At 42.1% G+C, this 20060-nt stretch overlaps 1 protein-coding gene across 3 annotated transcripts in view; it reads left to right on the top strand.

Annotated features, from left to right (window-relative positions):
* The window catches only part of UBXN2B (UBX domain protein 2B), a 45082-nt gene that overhangs the window by 8814 nt on the left and 16208 nt on the right, over positions 1-20060 (top strand). For 2 of the 3 annotated variants that reach the window (XR_012065493.1, XR_012065494.1), the window contains exons 4-11: positions 1656-1739; positions 2536-2645; positions 5219-5356; positions 7507-7668; positions 8643-9775; positions 13371-13572; positions 13782-13899; positions 15823-19108. Coding sequence is in view for 1 of the 3 variants with exons in the window: in XM_072951934.1 (XP_072808035.1) it covers positions 1656-1739; positions 2536-2645; positions 5219-5356; positions 7507-7668; positions 8643-8805 (657 nt within the window). In the remaining 2 variants the exon portion in view is untranslated. Of the gene's footprint in view, positions 1-1655; positions 1740-2535; positions 2646-5218; positions 5357-7506; positions 7669-8642; positions 12734-13370; positions 13573-13781; positions 13900-15822; positions 19109-20060 lie in introns of those variants that run through there. The other variant, XM_072951934.1, reaches the window with a different exon arrangement.

The following is a 20060-nucleotide window of genomic DNA, read 5'->3' as shown; positions in this document are numbered from 1 at the left end:
CTAATCAGGTCAATTTTGATTTTCCTAATGGCTAGTCATATTGAATGTCTTTCCATGTGTTTATTTGCCATGATCATTATTTTCCTCTTCAGACGTTCGCCCATTTTCAAGTTGGATCGTTTGTTTCGTTACTGTTGACTTCTGAGAGTTCTGTGCTTGTTTTAATAGGCATGAGTCCTCTGTCAGATGCGTGGTTTCAAATGTTTTCTCCCAGACTGTAGCTTGTCTTTTCATCCTCTTTCCAGGGCTTGTCAGCTTATCCTTTTTTTCTTTTCTTTTATGGGTTATTATGCTTTTGGTATCTCATCTGAGAACTCTTCATCTAACTGTAGGCCCCAGAGATCTTCTTCCATGTTACCTAGAAGATTTTATAGTGTTGCATTTTACATTTAAACTTATGATTCATTTTGAGTTAATTTTCCATAAAGCTTACATCGAGGCTCATTATTCTCCTTCTGGATGTCCAATTGCTCCACCATCGTACGTTGAAAAAGCTCTCTTCTCTTTTGAACTGTTTTTGTGCCTTCTTAAATTTCTATAAAACTTTTATAGAGCTTTTATAACCATATCCACTGACGTAGTACTGGTATAGTGAAGAAGACTTCAAGTGTCTTTTTGTGTATAATTACATATTCTTATAATTATTGTTCCCTCATCACAGTCACGTGGGGAGGTTTTCTAAACTGCCACCTGGCCTCAGGTGTCGTGGTAGGTATTCAGTAGGTCTCCAGGGTGCCTAGGAAGCCTGTCGTAATTGTGACGGATCTCCACTGCTGAGGACCAGTTTTTAAAATAAAACATATATTTTGGTTTTCATTTTGTTTGAAAGTTTCTTTCAGTGAAGTCTAAGGTAATTTTGGTTCTTGCAAGTTCTCTGATTCTGTGAGAAAAATGTGGAGTTGATATAATTCAGTCTATAGAAAGGAAAGCAATATGATGATTAAAATCTCGTTAATGGTATGAATGGTGATTAGAAGGAATGGCATTTTTACCCCATAAGCTGTCTTACCTGAAAAAATGAAGAGCTTGTGATGGGTATAACAAAAGTACAGCCTGGTTGATTTATTATAGTAACAGAGCAACTTATTTATTTATTTATTCATTTTTTTAATGGAGGTGCTGGGGATTGAACCTAGGACCTTGTGCATGCTAAGCATGCGCTCTGCCACTGAGCTATAATCCACCCCAAGCTTATACAACAATATGTATAGCACTTTCCTTCAGGGTAATTTATACTCACGTGTAAAATTCTTCCTTTCTCTATGAAACTTTTATTCGCTTTGTGAAATATGATTCAAGATTTATAATTTTTATTATAAGATTTGTCAAAATCTTAGTGGTGTTTTTCTAAAGTCTGTTTCTACTTGAAAATAGTATTTCAGTGTATAAATGTATTTCTTACTTTAAGATTGGCCTAAGTTATTTCAGCTTCTGAGTCATTAATGTTTTGGTGGGAAGAAACATAATTTCTTACTAGAGTACAATTCTCTGTAACATAAGACCTTTATTTTAATATAAAAATGTCCTGGAAAGTATAAACCAGTTTAGCTAATTACAGCTGATCTCATTTTAAAATACATGTATAGCACCCATTATCATAACATTTTGCTTAATAAGCCTTACTGAGTTTTTAGCTCATTTGCTGTGTATTTTAGTCTTTTACAGGTGGAGGCTACAGATTGGGTAACTCCTTTTGTAAGCGGTCTGAATACATCTATGGAGAAAATCAGTTGCAAGATGTAGGTACAGTAATGAAAATGCAAAGTTGTAGGTTTTTGCCTGTAATTACTACTGTGTTTTATAAAATTTAAAATTGAGAATATAAATAGAATCTCCTTTTGTTCTGTTATTTTTCAAAGCATGAGTTAGGGACTGGTATCTAAGCATCAGGCTCAGATTTTGTGTTTTGCGTCTCGGTTATGCCTTGCACTTAGAGATGCACAACTATTGGTTCAAAGAACATTAAGACTCATTGTCAAACGAGCCTACGTGTGTGTTATAATAATTATTACAAATGGCATACTGTCACGGTACAGAATTAGCTGAGTTATAAAGATAGAAATGCCTAAAGTCATTCTTTGTTTCTGCCTTTTGAAATCATGGGGTCGTCATTTCATTTTAAACATGTATAGTTTAGCCTTGAGGGCCCCTGGAGATCCTGTCCTGCCCCTTGCCGTGAGTGTTTGAGCTCTGCAGCTGAGAGGAACCTGGGCACGGGTGACAGGGAAGGCAGGTGTGCAGTGGCAGCTGGGTGCTCGTGTGACTGTTTTCCTCGGTGAACCGGAAGTAATTGTGTACTTCAAGGCCAGGGTCCTGCGGTGGGACCTTTCTGTTTCAGCCATCGTCAGTTTGTTAAGCTAAATACAGAGCTGCTAAGTAGACACACGTGGTTTTACTTAGGTCTTTATTTTAGCTGCGTAAGGAAAACTACCGGTAACTCCATATTTTAAATAAAGTAAATTGTAAATATGTTTGAAAATTGAAATTGTTTAATGCAGACGGGTGCTTATGTTTCTCTTCTTCCTGTCTCGAAAGGTTCAGGTTTTGCTTAAGCTGTGGAGCAATGGTTTCAGTTTAGACGACGGAGAATTGAGACCTTACAGTGACCCAACAAATGCTCAGTTTCTGGAGTCTGTTAAGAGAGGGTAAGATGTATTATTTGTATTCTGTTTGTTGCTGAGCGCGAGACTTTTTTTAAAAACAAACAGACCGCCATTCAGTAGTGTTCCGTGGGTTTTTAATTGGTTACTGGAATATGTTTTGTAAGTGGTTGCTGGGGGAAGGGTGTTTTTACGTGTATAAAGGGTATTATACATGTATATGTATTTATACGTATGAAAGTATATATGTGTATATTTTTATGTATATAAATCCTTTATGTATCTGTAAGTCACTGGTTCTTAACATGGTGCGGGAGGAGCAGTAGACATTGGTCCTTTCTAAAATCTGGTGAAACCGTGGTCCCAATCCTGAGAATAAGCACGGTGATGTAGTAAGTGAACTGATCAGCAGGAAGCTGCCCGTCCACTAAGCCACTGCCCTGCTCACCGCGGACAGGGTAACTCTCATTGCACGTGGGCCTCAAATTCAGCCACTTATATTAGAAATAAAGTGGCATTACTGCTGGCAGAAGATTTCAGAATGTTAGTTTGAGGTTATAATTTGTGTAAGTAAACCAGACTGAACAGTGCTCTGACCCATCTAAAGAACATTGTAACTCACCAGCCCTCTTGTAAAGGACAAAGAATCAAGTGATTTTGCTGTGTTTTTATAAAAACTTTACTGCCTTCTGCTTTCACTAGCTGCCAGTGTGATCACCCCTTAGTAGAAATACAAGTGAAGACACTGGGTTGGTGAGAACTGAGAGGTTCACACAGCAGTGAAGGGACTGGAACAGGAGGTATACTCCATCCAGGAGCTGAAGGCGGGGCTTTTCCAAGTGATGAAGTCTGTCCAGGGAGAGGGGCTGAAGTGGAGTGGAGCTGAAACTCATCGGAGTTGAGGGAATCAAGGAACTGTAAAGGAAAGGCATTTTAGAACACTAACTAGCATGGATTTTGAGTTTGAATTTTACAAGGATAATGTCAGAAAACCAAAGAAAGGCAAGAAATATAAGCAGATGCAGAAGTCATGAAGACAGGTGGGAGGGTGTCCTGGGAGGCAGTGGTGGTGATAAGTACAAGGATCAATACAAGGATGTGGACTTGGGAGCCTGCAGGGTCACTGGGAGAGCCGGGGGCCAGGGTAGGGGGAGAGTCCATCTGCCAGGAGAAGGTCAGTGTTACTGTTGAAATTGACGCCTACTTCAAGGTGGTAGAAGAAAAAACATGTTGGTGGCGAATGTGCTATAATACAGATCAAAACTAATTTGCTGCTAAATGAAAACATTTGACAAGCTTTGTAAGCTAATGTTCAACCATGGTATGCTAAAGGAATTTTTTTAACTTTTATTTATTAAAGTATAGGGGTTTTTTTTTTCTAATGGATGTACTGGGGATTGAACCCAGGACCTCATGCATGTTAAGCACACACTCTACCACTGAGCTATTACCCACCCCAAAAGAACTTTTTTATTTGAGCTACACCACACCCTCAAGTACAAATTATCATCGAGAACAGTTTTAGAAAAGACTCCTTGAAAAAAATGATTGATGTCACACAGTGGTTGTCAGCTGTATAATCATTGTCCCCTGGTTACAAGAAACATTTTGTAGCACAGTCTTCACTATCCTCAAAGAAGAATTTATAGATAATATAACCTATCTATGCATATTATTTCCAAAAAATTCATATAAAATTTATTTTAAATATGATGAAATAAAGGAAGATAATTTACCACAAAATTACACATATTTCAATTTGTAAATGCCCAGGTATGACCATGCCAGATGACATAATGAAGCAGTCAGATAGTTCACACCAAGTGCAGTCCAGCACTTCTCATGTTGATGTGACAAACACACAAACAGAATAATGATGTGTAGGCAGTTGGCAGCTTAATTACTGTATAAGTGGCATTGCAGTCCAGGACTTGGTAAAGTTCCAAACAAAACAAAGTGCAGTCTTCCTTCAGTTTATGGCAGATGAGTTCCTGAAAATTTCAAAGCATATTAATACAATATTAAAAGAATAAATAACAACATTTGCTTATGTGTAAGACAGAGCCTAAGCCTTAAGTTTCAGCCTCAGATGTTATAAACAGCATGGTCCTCCGTGGGAACCTCTGGCAGGGCCCTCAGTGGTTCCCTGGAAGTTGAGCCAGATTTTCCTTGTGCAGGGTGGTCCCCCTGGCTTGAGCATCTCCCACCCCGGTGCAGACTGCGAGGGAGGGCGGCACTCACAAATCACACGACACTCAAATTCCCAACTTCCTGCAGGAATTTAGAAATCAGTTTGTGTGTTAATTGCTCTGCCCACATAGGAATTTCCTAGTGCTGACTTCGAGCTGAGCTGCCGTCTTGCAGTTCATCTTCCTAAACATCAGAAGGGCTCCAGGTTCGCCGGGACGCTGGGAGTCCCTCTCGTGGAGAATCACTACGGATAGTGTGATGTGACCCTAAGGGAGAAATACCTGCAGGGGCTAATCAGGCATCACAGAAATTTTTAAATTATAAATTAAGCAAAAATTGCTGTTTTCAGTCTCACAGCTTAACCACCCAGCAGTCTCAACAGTGTAGGCTCATTTTTCAAAACAATAAAACGTCCTTCCGTTTTTAAGAGAGATTCCCGTGGAGCTTCAGCGCCTGGTTCACGGAGGCCACGTGAATTTGGACATGGAGGACCACCAGGACCAAGAGTACATCAGACCTCGACTGAGGTTCAAGGCTTTCAGTGGAGAGGGGCAAAAACTTGGGAGGTAAAATCCTAAAATGAGGAAAATACTTGTCGTTGTTCAACGTGAATTTTCTTTGAAAATAAGAAAAGCAAAGTAGCCTAGAAAGTAAGAACTAAAGAATGAGCTGTGAAGACCTTGCTGCTGGAATTGGACGTGCGGATCTGGGGGTAGTACTGGTAGCTGGCGCTGAGGTGGCACTTTCACACGCTCTAACTCGTTCGGTCTTCACAGCAGCTGCCTGACACGGATGCTGTCAGTGCTCCGCTTGCAGCTGCAGTGACGAGCCCGGGCGGCTGGGCCGGGAGGTGGGCGGGTGTGCGAGTCAGCCAGGCCCCCTGGCCCCGGCGTCTGCGCTCTCCGGTGCTGTGCCATCCTGCCCTCTCTGATGGCGACTGCTGGGTTCAGAGGGGGATACTGTAGAGGGTTGTTGATTAGGTGCAGCAGTAGTTTTCTTAGCTCACAGCTGTAAGCATGCCTGTCTGCCGTGAGTAATTATTAAGCTCCTGCAGCAAAAGCAATGCGCTTAAGTTGGTTGTTTTCAATATATTTTAAGCAGGCAAACTCTTCAAGTTATGGTAACACACAGAGAGCCTGAGCTCCTTCATTTGTAGGGAGAGAGGATCGTCTCAGACATTTCCAGAGAACCCTAGGACTCGGCCAAGCACATTTAGAAGCCAGTCTGCTTGGTATAACGTACAAAGGGGCTCCTTTGTAATAGCCATGGCTGACTCTCCATAAACCTTGTGAAGTAGGCTGGTGCACGTGGCCCTCTGCTTGTCCACACGTCACTGCAGGTGGCATGTTGAATGGTGGCACTGGCTGTGTTTCCCAAGGTACCTACCTTCTGTGCCTCCTTTGTTCCTTTTCATGTCTTTCCTTCCATTCCGAGCTCCTTTTGGCTTGTGCACTCTGTTCCCTCTTGCCTTCTTGTTTCTCAACGTGGGAAAGAATTCCGTGTTATCAGTTCTTTACGCTTGTCTTTGATGTCTCAGGTCTCCCTTTCTGTATCATTTTCTGCAGCTAGAGACTGATTTCTGAGACGTGGAGAATACAGAACATGTGTTGACCTGGCTCTTTTTAGGACCCAGATCCTCTAGTGCCCAAACCCAGGGCTGCTTGGAAACTTTCTCCTTTGTCTCTCTCTACTACCAACACAGCTAGGCTTCTCCTGGGTTCTGTTTTTTCCCTCCTTTTGACTTTAGTATGACCCCCGGATTTTTTTTTTAAATATTTGCTAGCTCTTCTTATTTTTACTTAATATTTATTCAGATTATGATTTTTAATTAAAACACAGATAAAATGCCCAGTCATCTCTGTGCTTCATACATATTGTTTCTCTATTATTTAAATTTGTGACCAAGCATTAATGTTAGAATGCACGTCTTTGTTAGTAGAAGGACAGTTAACCCTTGAACAACATAGGGGCTGGGGAACTGACCCTCCAAGCAGTTGGAACTCCTCTCGTAGCTTATAATTGGCTCTCTGTACCCACGATTCCCCATCTCGGAGTCAACCAGCCGCAGATCGTGTAGTGCTCTGGCATTTGCTATGGAAGAAAATCCGCATGTACGTGGACCTGCCCAGTTCAAACTCATGATGTTCAAGGGTCAACTGTATAGTAAACCTACAACTGAAATTGAAGAAGGTTGCCTAAAGGGAAGATCGCCAAGAAGACCCAGTGATTATAATTGGCAATTTGAACTCATGAAAATAAGGATTTATTATCTGATCATAGTATCTTACAACGGCCAGCCTTTTTCTTTGTCAGGCAGATAGCTAGAGAAAATGACCCCCAAAAAAGAGAGAGAGAAAGCGATGGGGAGAATGACCGATAAGAGGCAGTGGTGCTGTGATGATCATTAGCCGCTTTGGTCAAGGTGTTTGATTGTAGAAAACAGGGATAAAGGAGGAAGGAATACAGAGTACAGATCTCTTTAAAAGAGATCGTGTAAGCTAAATCAGAATCGTAGGATCCAGTATTTTCACATAATGAAAGAGGTTGGGAGAGGTAGAGGAAACTCCAGGGAAGCCCTGTTCTCACTGGTCAGAAGCCGGAGGCACAGGAACTCGAGAGCCAGCTGCAGGGCCAGTGGTGGGTCTGCCGCCTTCAGTTCATCATGCGTCTTATGTCTTTAGATTTATGTTCTGATTCTTTAATTCTTCCTTCTTAGCCTTACGCCCGAAATAGTCAGTACGCCTTCCTCCCCAGAAGAGGAGGAGAAGTCACTACTGAACGCAGTTGTCCTCATTGATGATTCAGTGCCAACGACAAAAATTCAGGTCAGGTTAGCAGATGGGAGCCGTTTGATACAAAGATTCAATAGCACACACAGGTAAGCTTGTGGTTACTTGTCTGTGTAAAACCGCGTGCGGCTTGTGTCATGAAGAATATGAAATTCTTTAGATTTACTTTTGAAGGTAGTTTTTGACAGAAGGCAAAAACTTTAAAAGGATGACAGCTGTGTGTGAGAACTGAAACACTTAGTGTTTAAACATCCTCTTTAAACGGCCCAAATCCTAATGCAGATCCAGACACCACTCAGAAGTAGAGCTGTTAGAAGCTGCAGCTCTGCACTGTTGTGCTAACGCCACGGGAAGCTGCAGCAGACTAGGTTTACGCTAGTAAAGCCTTATTTGCACTTGACTCGTTTAAAAAACTAATGGTAACCCTGACTGGGATTAACTTTCTACATGACAGACTCTTTATAACATAAATTTATAGTGTAAAGTTTATTGTGTTCTTGTCAAGTACTTCAAATAAATGATTTTAAACATAATTTTAACATTTGTTTGTACATTTGTTGTGCTTGTAAGATATTATTTGTTCATTGTATCCCTCTAAGAGGTAATGTTTATGATCTTAGCTGAGTTTCTATGTATGTGCGAAAGTAATTTTTTTTAATTATTCTTATAACTTACACTTCATAGTTATAGACTCATGTTGACACAGGCCAATCCAAGGTACCTTTTTCTGGGTCATGTGCTGCTGAGATACTTCATACTCTGAAAAAAAACAGGACCTGCACTTTCAGGGTAGTAACATTGTTGACATTTATTTTTAATGCATAACTTACCTTAAAGATTGTATCTGTTTACGGTGAAAGGAACTGTTAGGGACGCTCCAAAATTAATCCTCATGTATTATCTGCAAGTCAAGATAAATCCATTCATTAAAGAAAGTTACAACACATTTAAATAAGGATTAGTTAGAATTGTGCAATTTTATTATTATTATCTAGTTTTAGCTAAAAGCTTCCAAGACAGTAACACTCCCGTATCACACATTATTTTTATCTTACTTCTTCAGGATCCTGGATGTCCGGGACTTTATTGTACAGTCCCGTCCTGAATTTGCAGCTCTTGACTTTACTCTCGTGACTTCGTTTCCAAACAGAGAGTTAGCAGATGAAAACCTGACGCTGCAGGAAGCAGACATTCTCAACACTGTGGTCCTCCAGCAGCTGAAGTAGCGCTGCTCCTGTCCCCGCGGTGGCGCGTCGGTCGGATGGTGCGCCGTGTCAGTGAGGAAGACACTTAGAGCAAAAAAAAGTTATTTTTATTATTTATACAGATAAATTTGGGGTTTATTCTTATCCTTTCTTCCAGCTTTGGTATAGACGAATTTGGGCTCAGAATCGATCTCGAAGATAAAAATGTTTGAGGTTTTCGTTACAAGGGCTGGCTTCTGGTGATAGCTTTTAAATATTCAGGCAAATCAGTTTGTTCCGTGCTCAGAATTAATGTCACAGCGTTTGTTTGCAGAGAAAATGAACAAAACCCCATTCTGATAAATGCATTTGATAAAATTTGCACTAAAAAGTTTCTTAATGCTGCCTTGATTAACAGCCATTCAGAAATCTTCTGACAAAATAATTTGAAAATTTTTCTGTAATGTATACTGAAAAGTATCCAAAATCGGATTTTGAAATACTTTGATCATACAATAATTACTTCTCCTATGAAGATTTTACACGTCCTTTTTACTTGCTGATTTAGCTGTATTCCTCACGTCAGAAAATACAGTTTAGCTTGGTATTTTGCAGAACTATGACCATCATAAACTAGAAACAAAGACACAGGGTCAGCAGTTCTTGAGAAGATGTGCTAAAAGCACTGCAGAGTGGAGTGGTTACAGTCCCTCTCAGCCTGCCTTGATCACCTTCGTTTATTCATTCAACACGTGGGACCCACTAGGGGACCCACTGTGAATACTAAGCACTGTTCTAAGTGCTCAACCCAGAATATTCTCTACGCCAGGACAAAACGAGTTCAGAAATACAGAGATGTAAATTCTGTCAGCCGGACTGGACCTGAAGGGTTCCCAGCGTGAACGTGCACTTCTGCTGAAGCCTGGGGCCTCCTCAGCGAGGGGCTACAGCAGGACTGAGAGAGAAGCCCGTCTTCTTCCCGGACACCTTGCGTCTTTGGGCACTGCTCCTGGTCAGTCTTCTCTTACTGCGGTAACCAATTACTACAAATTTAGTGGCTTAAAATAGCGCAGGTTTCTTACTTCTGTAGGCTACACGTCCCACGTGGGCCTCGCGTCAGTGTCGGCGGGGCTGCATCCCTTTCGGGAGGCTCCGGGGCAGAAGCCTTGCCTTGCCTTCCAGCTCCTAGAGGCCCCCTGCGTCCTTTGGCCTGTGGGCCCCTCTTCCATCCTCAAAGCTGGCAGCATTGCGTCTCTGACTCTTCGCCGTCATCACCTCCCTCTGACAACAGCCAGGGAAGATTCTCTGCTTTTAAGGACTCATGTGATTAGATTAGATCTGCCAGATAATGTAGGATTATCTCCTCATCATAAGGTCCGTAGTAACCTTAACCAATCCCGTAAAGCCCCTTTTGCTGTGTAAGTGGATGTGTCACAAGCTCCTTCTGGGGGCCCTGGGGGTGAACCTGTTCCTTGCCTCTTCCAGCCTGTCGAGGCTGCTGGCATCCTGTCACCGTGGCTGTGTCCCTCCGACCTCTGCTTGTCCTGAAGTCTTTTACACCAACTGTGATTCTTCTGCTATCTTCTTAGAAGGAGCCTAGTGACTACATTTGGTTTACCTAGATAATCTGGGTTAATCTCATCTCAAAATGCTTAATGTAATCACACCTGCTAAATCTCTTTTACCATGTAAGATAACAAATTCATTGATTTGAGGATTAGAACATGAACATCTGGGGGGCCATTCTGTCTACCACAGTCCACTCCTGTCCCAGAGATTCACATTCCAAGTAAAAGTCACCCCATCCAGGGGTGCTCGAAAGTCTCAGCCCATCAGAACAGCAACTTGAGGTGCAAAATCCTAACTGAATCTCACCAGCGCGGAAGTCCCAAATCTCATTTAAATCATCTGAATCAAGTAAGAGGGGGATCTGGGTATGATCCCTGGGACACAGTTTCTCTCATCTGTGCACCTGGGAACCTAGAAAACCGCGTATCTGCTCCCACATACGATGGTAGGAAAGGCATAGAATAGCAGTTACAGTCTTGCTTTAAAAAAAAAAAAAAGAGCCACCAGTGCTGAGCAATTTAGAAGTCCAGCGAGGGACCCACCGTCAGATTCCAAAGCCCAGGAGTGAAGGGTCCTCTGTGGCTCCCACCAGCAGCCTCTCGGCTCGTGGCTTTCTCTCAGAGTTCTCTTCTTTCTCACGAAAGGTAGCACGTGTTTGCAGCTGCGGAGTTTCATCAGCGTACGTCTTGCCTGTGGAACTGTGGGAGGCCCAGCCATCTTCTTTCACTTCTCACCATCTCTCCCTTTTGGTTTTAAACGACAGTGGCTGCTGCTGTCAACGCCCTCGAGAAACTTGTGGATCTGCTGTATGTGTTACAGAGATTCTCTCCTTTGTTAGACCAGAGGCTCCTCCACAGAGCTTTCCTAGATCATCCGGCTCTATTTTTGGCTTTTTCTGAGATGACTGAGGGGATCTGTGAGCCACACCCTTAATCTCTCCAAAAAGCCTTCTGTGGGACTGAATTCTCAGACATTTTGTTTCTTGGGTGTTGGCAGCAGTTGGAGGGCCGCACTCTGTTTACCTGGGGCAGGTCCTCCTGATAGTGAATCTCTCCATTTTAATGTCTTTTGCCATTTAGGTAAGCTAAGAATTTCCAAGTCATCAGATCCTGTTTTTTGTTTTTTAAACAGTCCTTCAATTTATCTGTAACCAGGAAGAAGTCAGCAGGCTGCACCTTCCACACTTTGCTTGGAAATCTCTTCAGTTACATATCTTAATTCTCACTCTGCCGTTTGCTTTCCACACGGCCACAGTCACAGCTCAGCTAAGCTTTCTGCCACTGTTCTCGCTGGACTCTTCCTCCAGATTCCGACACCGTGTTGCTCACCTCCTGCTGAGCCCTCGCGGGGCACCTTTAGTGTCCTCACGTCCACCGACGGTGTCTGCCCAGCAGCTGAGCTCTTCCCTCCCGTGCCCCGCCCCTCGGAGCCCGCGCCCGCATTAACGCCCGGATGTTAATGCTAACAGTATTGGAGGCAATCTTGGCGCTCTCGTCTTGCTCCTGGAAGAGTCTTCCAACCTCTCCCCACTGCCCAGTTCCAGAGCCACTTCTGCGTTTTAGGCATTTGTTGCAGCAGCACCCATTTCCAGGCGACTGGAAAAGTCTGCTCACTGCCAGTTGACTTGCAGTGCCCAGGGGAGATGTGGACCTCCCTTCTCTGGGGGCTCTGGTCACTTCAAGGAGCCAGGGGCGTGGACGGTAGGGGTGCCACCAGAGCTGCCACATGACCAAGGTGTCATCTCACCACCACAGAGAAAACTCTCAGAGCTCTAATATAGAGTAAGAAGAATATTCCTGAGTCTTCTCAGAATAGGGAGCCCTGTTTCTTTCCACTGATTGAAAACAACTAGGAGAAGACAGGAATAACAGTTCAAAAAGTCAGCTTCTGTTCAAAAAGATTTCCAGGGATAAAACTACGTTTTCAAGAAGGAAGGTCCTATTCCTAGGGAAATAATCTAGTGACATTTAAAATAAAAGGTCATCGCCCAGTTTTCGATTAACAAAAAGGAGAAGAAAATTAACCAGACCCTGTAAAGTTATGTGAAATCTTATTCTTGTGGTTTGTTTTTATCAGTTGGACAGAGTGCTTATAGACACACAGAAAAACACTGCCGTTTTTGTATAGAGTAGTCTCCCAAAAAGACCTTCCACCAGGAGGGAGGATGAGACACCCAGAGGGATGTCCCTTCCTGTGTCCTGCAGTGTTTTGCTTCATCTAGAGTTTTCCTGAATTCTTTTTACTGTTGCAGTCACTGTAACTTTTAGAATTTATAATCATCTCAGAAAAGATTGTTACAGTAAGCAGCTAGATCACCATGGTGAGGTCATTGTCTTGCATGACATGTAACCAAAAAGCTTTGTGTCTGCTGACCAATAAAGAATGTTTTCACTGAAACTCATCTAAGTCCTTTTCAAAATTTCCTTTATTTGCAGTTTTTTTTTTTTTTGCGTGGCTTAATGGTGTATTTTCAGTGTGAGTAACATTTCCTGTCGTGTATTTTTTTGATGGGCAAAGAAGGAACTGAGTTGTAGCAACGTTACTTCCACTTCCCCTTACGGACTTCGGTTTTTATCCCACCAAAGTGAAGGTGCAGATTTTCCTCAATGGTTTGCCACAGTGGGTCTCTGAAAACCTTATCACAACAGGTGTCGAGGAAGGGTACCGTGTTTTCCCCTTGAGCGTTTTGCCCCTGATCACTGATGCAAACAAATATGTGTCCAGTGTCACAAAGGCTGAGAAACACTGTAATCCACCGTCCAATTTTAAAGTGTCTTTTAACTGCAAGTATTTTGTAGTGGAGCCCCAATGCATATGTATAACTCTGTGTGTGTGTGTGTGTGTGTGTGTGTTTGTGCGCGTGTGCGCTGCACATATAAACTGCTCGTGTGACCTAGAACTAACAACTGGCTATAGTCTTAGCTTAATACTTCACAGTTTGGGCTCTTTAGAATTTATAGCTATAACCTAGGCCTGAAAACTGGGGAAACACTTTTTTTAGAAAACTTAAACTCAATAATTTATTTTATTTTGCATAGATATTTCTATATTGTTAAAAACAAGAGTGTAGGCTCAAAATGGAGCCCCTCAGTGCTGAGCCCCACGTCACCAAACCCTGGCTTGATGTGATTGCCGTTGGGGGCTCTCCCAGAAGTGGAATCCTAAACCGGTCAGTCAGGAATCCTCCAGGCAGCACTAATGAGGTCATCTGTCTGATGAACCGCCGCCCACCCCCTAAAGGTCAGTGACTTTGCCATAAACAGCCCACTGTTTTTCCAGGTATGACTTCCTTGTTCTCACCCTCCTCTGCCTGTAGAAAGTAGTAGTTCAGTTTGAACAGGTCCTAGGGGCTCCTTTCTGCTCGCTAGACTGGACGCTGCTCATTTGTGAATCATTCAATAAAGTCAATCAGACCTTTAAAATGTCTTCATTTGAATTTTGATTTTTAGTAATATGAAGCAGAGGCTTTGAGAATCCTCCTAGGAGAGCTGCAGCCTTAACACCTCCTGCATACTGACCAGTTGATTTCGGATGACTTCGGAAGAAAAGCTACAGGAAAGAATGGGAGTGAGTCAGTGTTGCCAAGTGTAACACACATGTCTTGCTTTCTTTGGGAATAATTGAAAGCTTATTAGTGTTGCAGAAAAATGTGTTACAACTCAGTTGTGACAGCAACCTGGATCCCAGCAAGAGACCAAGCAGCACTCAGAGAGTTGGAGAACTCAGGTTTACTAGGCCAGCAGGCCCACAAGGGTTAACACTCCAAGCTCTCAACCCTTTCTGTGGGTCTACACAGGCCTTTATAGGCTGCCAGTTTTACACTTACAACATCATACGCAAATAAAGTATAACAAAAGTTGAGCAACCAGGAACAAGCTTTGTAGAAATAGACCAATCAGGAGTGAGAGAAATAACCAATCAGGAGTGAGCTCCATGCAAATGAAGTACTACAAATGGACCAATCAGAAGTTAGGGAAGTGGGCCCATCAGAAGTGAGAGTAGTAACCAATCAGGAGTGAAGGAAATAACCAATCAGAAGTTAGGGAAGTGGGCCAATCAGAAGTGAGAGTAGTAACTAATCAGGAGTGAAGGAAATGACCAATCAGAAGTGAGCTCAGGGAACCAATAGACTTTTAGGGGTAAGTAAGCCGTTTCAGAGGCAAAAAGTGAGATAGACACTCTGGGCCAGGGAACCTGATGGTGCCTGCAGGAGAGTAGCGGCCCTGCTTGGGGGTCCTACTGGTCTTTTTATGGGGCTTCCCACCTCATTAGCACGGCCTTAAAGACTAAACACGGTCAGTAGTGCAGTAGCCTGGCTTCTCTCTGAGTTAAGGTATGTGTGTTAAGGAGGAAACACCAAAGAAGCCTATGAGATTAAAAGTGTGGGGCGAATGCTGGTTCCTCCCTCAGAAAATTCTCGTCTGTCCTTTACCTCCTTCAGTGTAAACTCGCTTAACACCGATATTTATTTTCAGTGTAGACATCAACACAGTCATATCTGCGACAGTGACTTCCCTTGCTTTAACCCTGGGGACAGAAGCATACTTAAAATGAGTGTCCTTTTATTTTGTGCCTGTTTATTTGCTTTTGGGTTTGTATTCTCCTTGTCTGCACAGTGCAACGTTCAGTGTGCTTTTTAGAACGTTGTTAGTTATCAAGGCCCTGCATGGTGGTTTCTGTATTTAACGTCTTCCCCACATTGTTTTACGTTTTTGTGGGGAAGGCTTGTTTCTTCTAATGTTAACAAATTTTATCATTTTTATCCTAGGATCAAGAATGGTAAAAAGTATAATTTTTAGTTTCCTATCAGAGTCTGTGTTGATTAGGAAGTAGCAACCGTAAATACAGGTATTCAGAACATCAGTTCTGGAATTGATTCACCTTGGAAGTGAACGCATGAACGTAGTTGAATAGGAGTGGGGGTCCGGCCCCCAGCCTGGGATTTTTAACTGGGTCTGGGCTTTTGAGCACGGGAGGGACTAGGAGGAAGTAACGCCTTGTAGAAAGAAATGTTCATCCTTCCTGCAAGTCAATATCAGAGTTAACATCCTCTCAGGTGAGCTGGTCGTTTTTATGAACGTAGTGAAATTATATGCAAATAAAAGTTTTATATATGCATGTTATAAATACATGATACAAATACAGAATAATCACACCAAAGCCGGGAGGTGTTTTGTTTTTTGGTTTTTTTTTCCCCCTTGACAACCTTGAAACCCTTTCCCTTGAAAATGATACATGTTTATCATGTCAGTAAATGTGACCGTTTGAAATACTGCGCAGGGAAGTGTGAAGGGCTACTCAGTCTAATCTGACTGCCGTCTTCAGTGTTCAGCACATGAGCGATCCATTCGCGCTAAGGAGCCCCTGCTTTAGAGGGAACTTGGGTGGAACGTGGATGGAGAGCTCGCCCAGAGCAGGCCTGTGCCAGGCAGGCGGCGTGTTACTGCGATCCGTGTCCCTCTGAGCTCAGCTTACGTGTGGTTTCCCCAGGAGGCCTCCCCGCTGCCTGCCGTCTGACACCGGCCCCACGGCTCTCTCCGCCCGGCCGCTCTGTTCACTGCAGCATTAGCCGTACCCGTATCTCCTGGTCAGTTTGCTTGATTTTATCGCCACCTGCTAGCATTCGAACAGCCTTTCCTGCTCCGCCTATCAAAGGCCAGCACTAAAACAACCGAGTGATCAGTTTGCGGTCGTTTATCCAGGTGGGTTGAGGGTACGGGGCCTCAGCAGCGCTGGGTCCTCCTCCTGAGGCCAAAGGTGAGGTTTATAGAGGTCGGAAGGGGCAACCTGGAAGCAGGGCCTGATTGGCTAGGAGGTGGGGGTCTCCTTACAAGGCCGGCAGGTCCCGTTTTCTAGGGTGAGTGGAGGACTGTGATTGGTGGGTATTTGGTTTCCTTGGCAGGTGTTTCCCGTAAGTGCAGGCGGGCTTAGGTTTAGAATTTAAGATGTGGACCAGGCGCCTGGAGTGGCCTCCATTTTACGGGTCCCCCTATACACCTTAACTTTATCACCCCAGTCTCAGAATGTGAGTTTGTGAGAGCAGGGATTTGTCGGATCTGCTGCTGTGTCCTAGAGTCTAGACCAGGAACTTACACGTAGGAGTCACTCTGTAAATGGAGTAGTAAGTCAGTGACTTAAGAATGGGACCCTCTGAACATTGGGAGAATATATGCACTCACGTTTTAAAAAGGAGAAATTCCAATAGTACCTATAGAGTGGATCCTGGTGATAGAAAACATTTGCACCTTTTGTTCGGTTCAAAGGAAGGAGGAGGAGAAGAGTGTTCTAGAAGCGGCGGCCTGGACTCCTCCCAGGACTGGGAGCACCTGCACCTGTGAGTGAGCCGTCCTACCTGGCAGTTCCCCATGTGGAGCTGGGGTGAAGGGGGCCGAAAAATGCTCTGCTGAGAAGCCTGCGGCAGGTGAGATACCCGGACTGTCTGAACCCCAGGAGCAGGGCTGTGACTCTGGGAGTCCAGAGATGAAGAAGAACACTGTTGTATGAAGACACGGGGGGAACCAGTCAAAGGGCTGAGTCCTGTTGGCTGACTCAGAAGGCACGGGGCTCACTCTTCACGTAATCTGATCGCTTATAATACAGTTTTTCTTACAGATTTACCTTCAGAGTTAAAATACTGCTAGCCTTCTAACAGCTATTTAATTTATTCTATTAACTTCACATGATTTATTTAAATTTTCAGCTATTGGTATTTCAGTTTTGAATGTAATACCCCATCATCATTTGTTACTTTAATACTGATACTGCAAAATGTGAAAGTTAATTTACTGAAATTTAATCACAGTAAATTGGGAGTGTGTGAAAATACCCATCAACACTCTTGTTAACTGAAAAGCTGCAGTAACTCAGGTGACACTAGAGGCCTTAACCACACAGCACTCGTGCCTTCGAAATCAAACAAGTTTAAGGAGCTGTTGACTTTGGCTCTCAATTTGGCTGAACTTACGAAGAAAACTCTCACTAGTCATTATGCATCGTTCTTGTTCTCAAAATTAACCCCGTTACCCAATCTTCCACGCAAGCAAAGAAGGCAGAAATGACCTGGAGTTACAGATTTCCAAATAACCTTTATAAACAGACAGGGATCTCTGCAAACATGTATGAGTTTCAGTGTTCTTCTTGGAATTACTTATCAGAAAGAAAATGGTGTTATAAAACCCTCTTAATTTTCATATTCCTGAATAGCACCCTTTTGTATAAAAGTGCTCAACAAGTTCTTATTTAATTTGCATAAATTTCTTTTTTTAACGTAAATACAAATCTTAAGTATATTTGACATGACAAATGGCACTAAATAAAGCTTATAATTGTAAACGAAGTGGGTTCTCTATGTGCAGCCCTTGAAATAAGAAATGACTTTTAACAGAATTATATCCACGGGTATCTTAATCCTTTGGTTGGTTTTAGATGTAATGAAAACAGCACAGAGGCTAGATTTGATTCCAAGGCCCAGCCATGGCTCCGTGAGTGTGTGGCGTACGTTCATCTGATCTCTCCCCGGGTGCAGAGGGCCACTAGGTGATTCACAAACTGTGTTTTTTTTCTTTCTCTAAATTATTTTTTAAAATAAGAGGATCTACCTTAACTTAATCTATTAGTGGAAATAAAATTATAAAAGATGTTTGCATGTCTAGAGGTTTTTCTATTTTATGTGAAGTTTTTCATACCTACGAATAGGTCCTCTAATGCCATGTTTAAATGGATGGTTCTCCAATCAAGGGTAAGATTTTACTTAAATAATTGCATTTAAGTGTATGCAAAAGCATGCTTGGTTAGTTCCTGATTCTTCCTGTTGTAAACAATAGTCAGTGCTTACTTTTACTTATAGGATATCTACCAAAATACCTAAAAATCTTTGTGCTGTATGGGGTGGGGGGGCTTGGGGGAGTGGTGGTCGGTGCTGGTTTGTTTTCCTTTCAGCACAGAGACTTCACTTCCGTTCTTGGTTCTCCTGCCTTCCTCTTCTCAGCTGTCTCTTCTCTTTGTTCCCCATATACTTCTTTTTTTTTTTTTAATTGAAGTATAGTCAGTTTACAATGTGTCAATTTCTGGTGTGCAGCCTAATGTCTCAGACATACATATACATACACATATTCATTTTCATGTTATTTTTTCATTATAGGTTACTACAAGGTATTGAATAGAGATCCCTGTGCTATACGGAAGGAATTTGTTGTTTATCTATTTTGTATATAATAGTTAGTATCTGCAAATCTCAAACTCCCAATTTATCCCTTCCCACCCCTTTCCCCCTGGTAACCATAGGATTGTTTACTATGTCTGTGAGTCTGTTTGTTTTATAGATAAGTTCATTAATGTCTTCTTTTTTCTTTTTCTTTTCTTTTTCTTTTTTTTTTTTAGATTCCACATATAAGTGATATCATATGGTATTTTTCTTTCTCTTTCTGGCTTACTTCATTTAGAATGATGATCTCCAGGTCCATCCATGTTGCTGCAAATGGCATTATTTTTATTCTTTTTTATGACCAAGTAGTATTCCATTGTATAAATATACCACAGCTTCTTTATCCAGTCATGTTCCCCCATATACTTTTAATTATAACTTCCAGACCTTTCTGACTTACTGGGAACTTTCCTTGAAACAGTAAGTCCTTGATCCTAAAATTTGTAGGGAGGAGAGCCCAGTGTGGAAAGTTGTAGGGTGAGGCCTTCATGAGAAGCCAGAAGATAAAAGAATCAATGTTACCCCATCGTCTGCGGGAAGAGAAAGATTCAGTGACTTGGGAAAAGTCACAATGTGAGCAGAAATTTTCAGCCTAGTAAGTAATATTCTAAAGGATATTCAGCTCATATGGCAACTCTTAGTTTTGCCACCAGAAACATTCTCAGGTGAAATTTTAATTTATGATGATTTGGTAATTTTGGTCCCATATAACTTTCTTAGGTGGAATATTCTAATGCAGTTCAACGTTTTGTGATATTTTTCCTCAATGCTGCCTTCCTAGCAGTTCTACTCCATCAAGAATGATGTAACAGAAAAAGCAGATTATTTGAAAGGTTCTGGCACTATTTCTAGAAGAATACTATGTCTTAATAAATACAAATATCAAATTAAATAAATATAAATATAATATAAATATATAAATATCAAATTCTTTTTTATATTGATCTAGTGTAAGAATCTAATATTCTTATACAACTATAAGCCAGAATATGTTGAAAGAAAGCCAAAAAGATGAATAAACCTAGAACTCTGAAAAGGTCCTAATGTAGCCTTTTAAAAATCTAACATATTAAAACATGCAGGGGGAGGGGCAGAGAGAACATGGTCATCTTCAATATAAGAAGAGATTGCTAGAGCAGATGTCATTGCCTGGAAGCATTTAGCAATGCCAAAAATGCTCCTGTTGAGGGGGAGGTTGTAGTTCAGTGGTAGAGCATGTGGTAGAGCATGCACGAGGTCCTGGGTTCAATCTCCAGTCCTGCGGTTAAATGAATAAATAATAAAACCAGTTACCTCCCTGTCCCCCCCAAAAAATAAATAAAATAAAACTTTAAAAATAATCAATAGAAACTTTTTAAAATGCTACTGTTGATTAGAATTTAACCTCTTTCACAAAATAACTCGTCTTAAAATGAACAGCCCAAGATGTAAGAGGAGAAAGAATGCCTTCCTACCCACCAAGACCTATGTGCAGGGGAGGAACCAGGTAGGGTAATAAAACAGGGAGTGAAGGAAAGATTTTTTT

This window comes from Vicugna pacos, chromosome 29 (genome assembly GCF_048564905.1).
Source record: "Vicugna pacos chromosome 29, VicPac4, whole genome shotgun sequence".
Classification (NCBI taxonomy): Eukaryota; Metazoa; Chordata; class Mammalia; order Artiodactyla; family Camelidae; genus Vicugna; species Vicugna pacos.
This window is presented reverse-complemented; position numbering and strand designations above follow the sequence as displayed.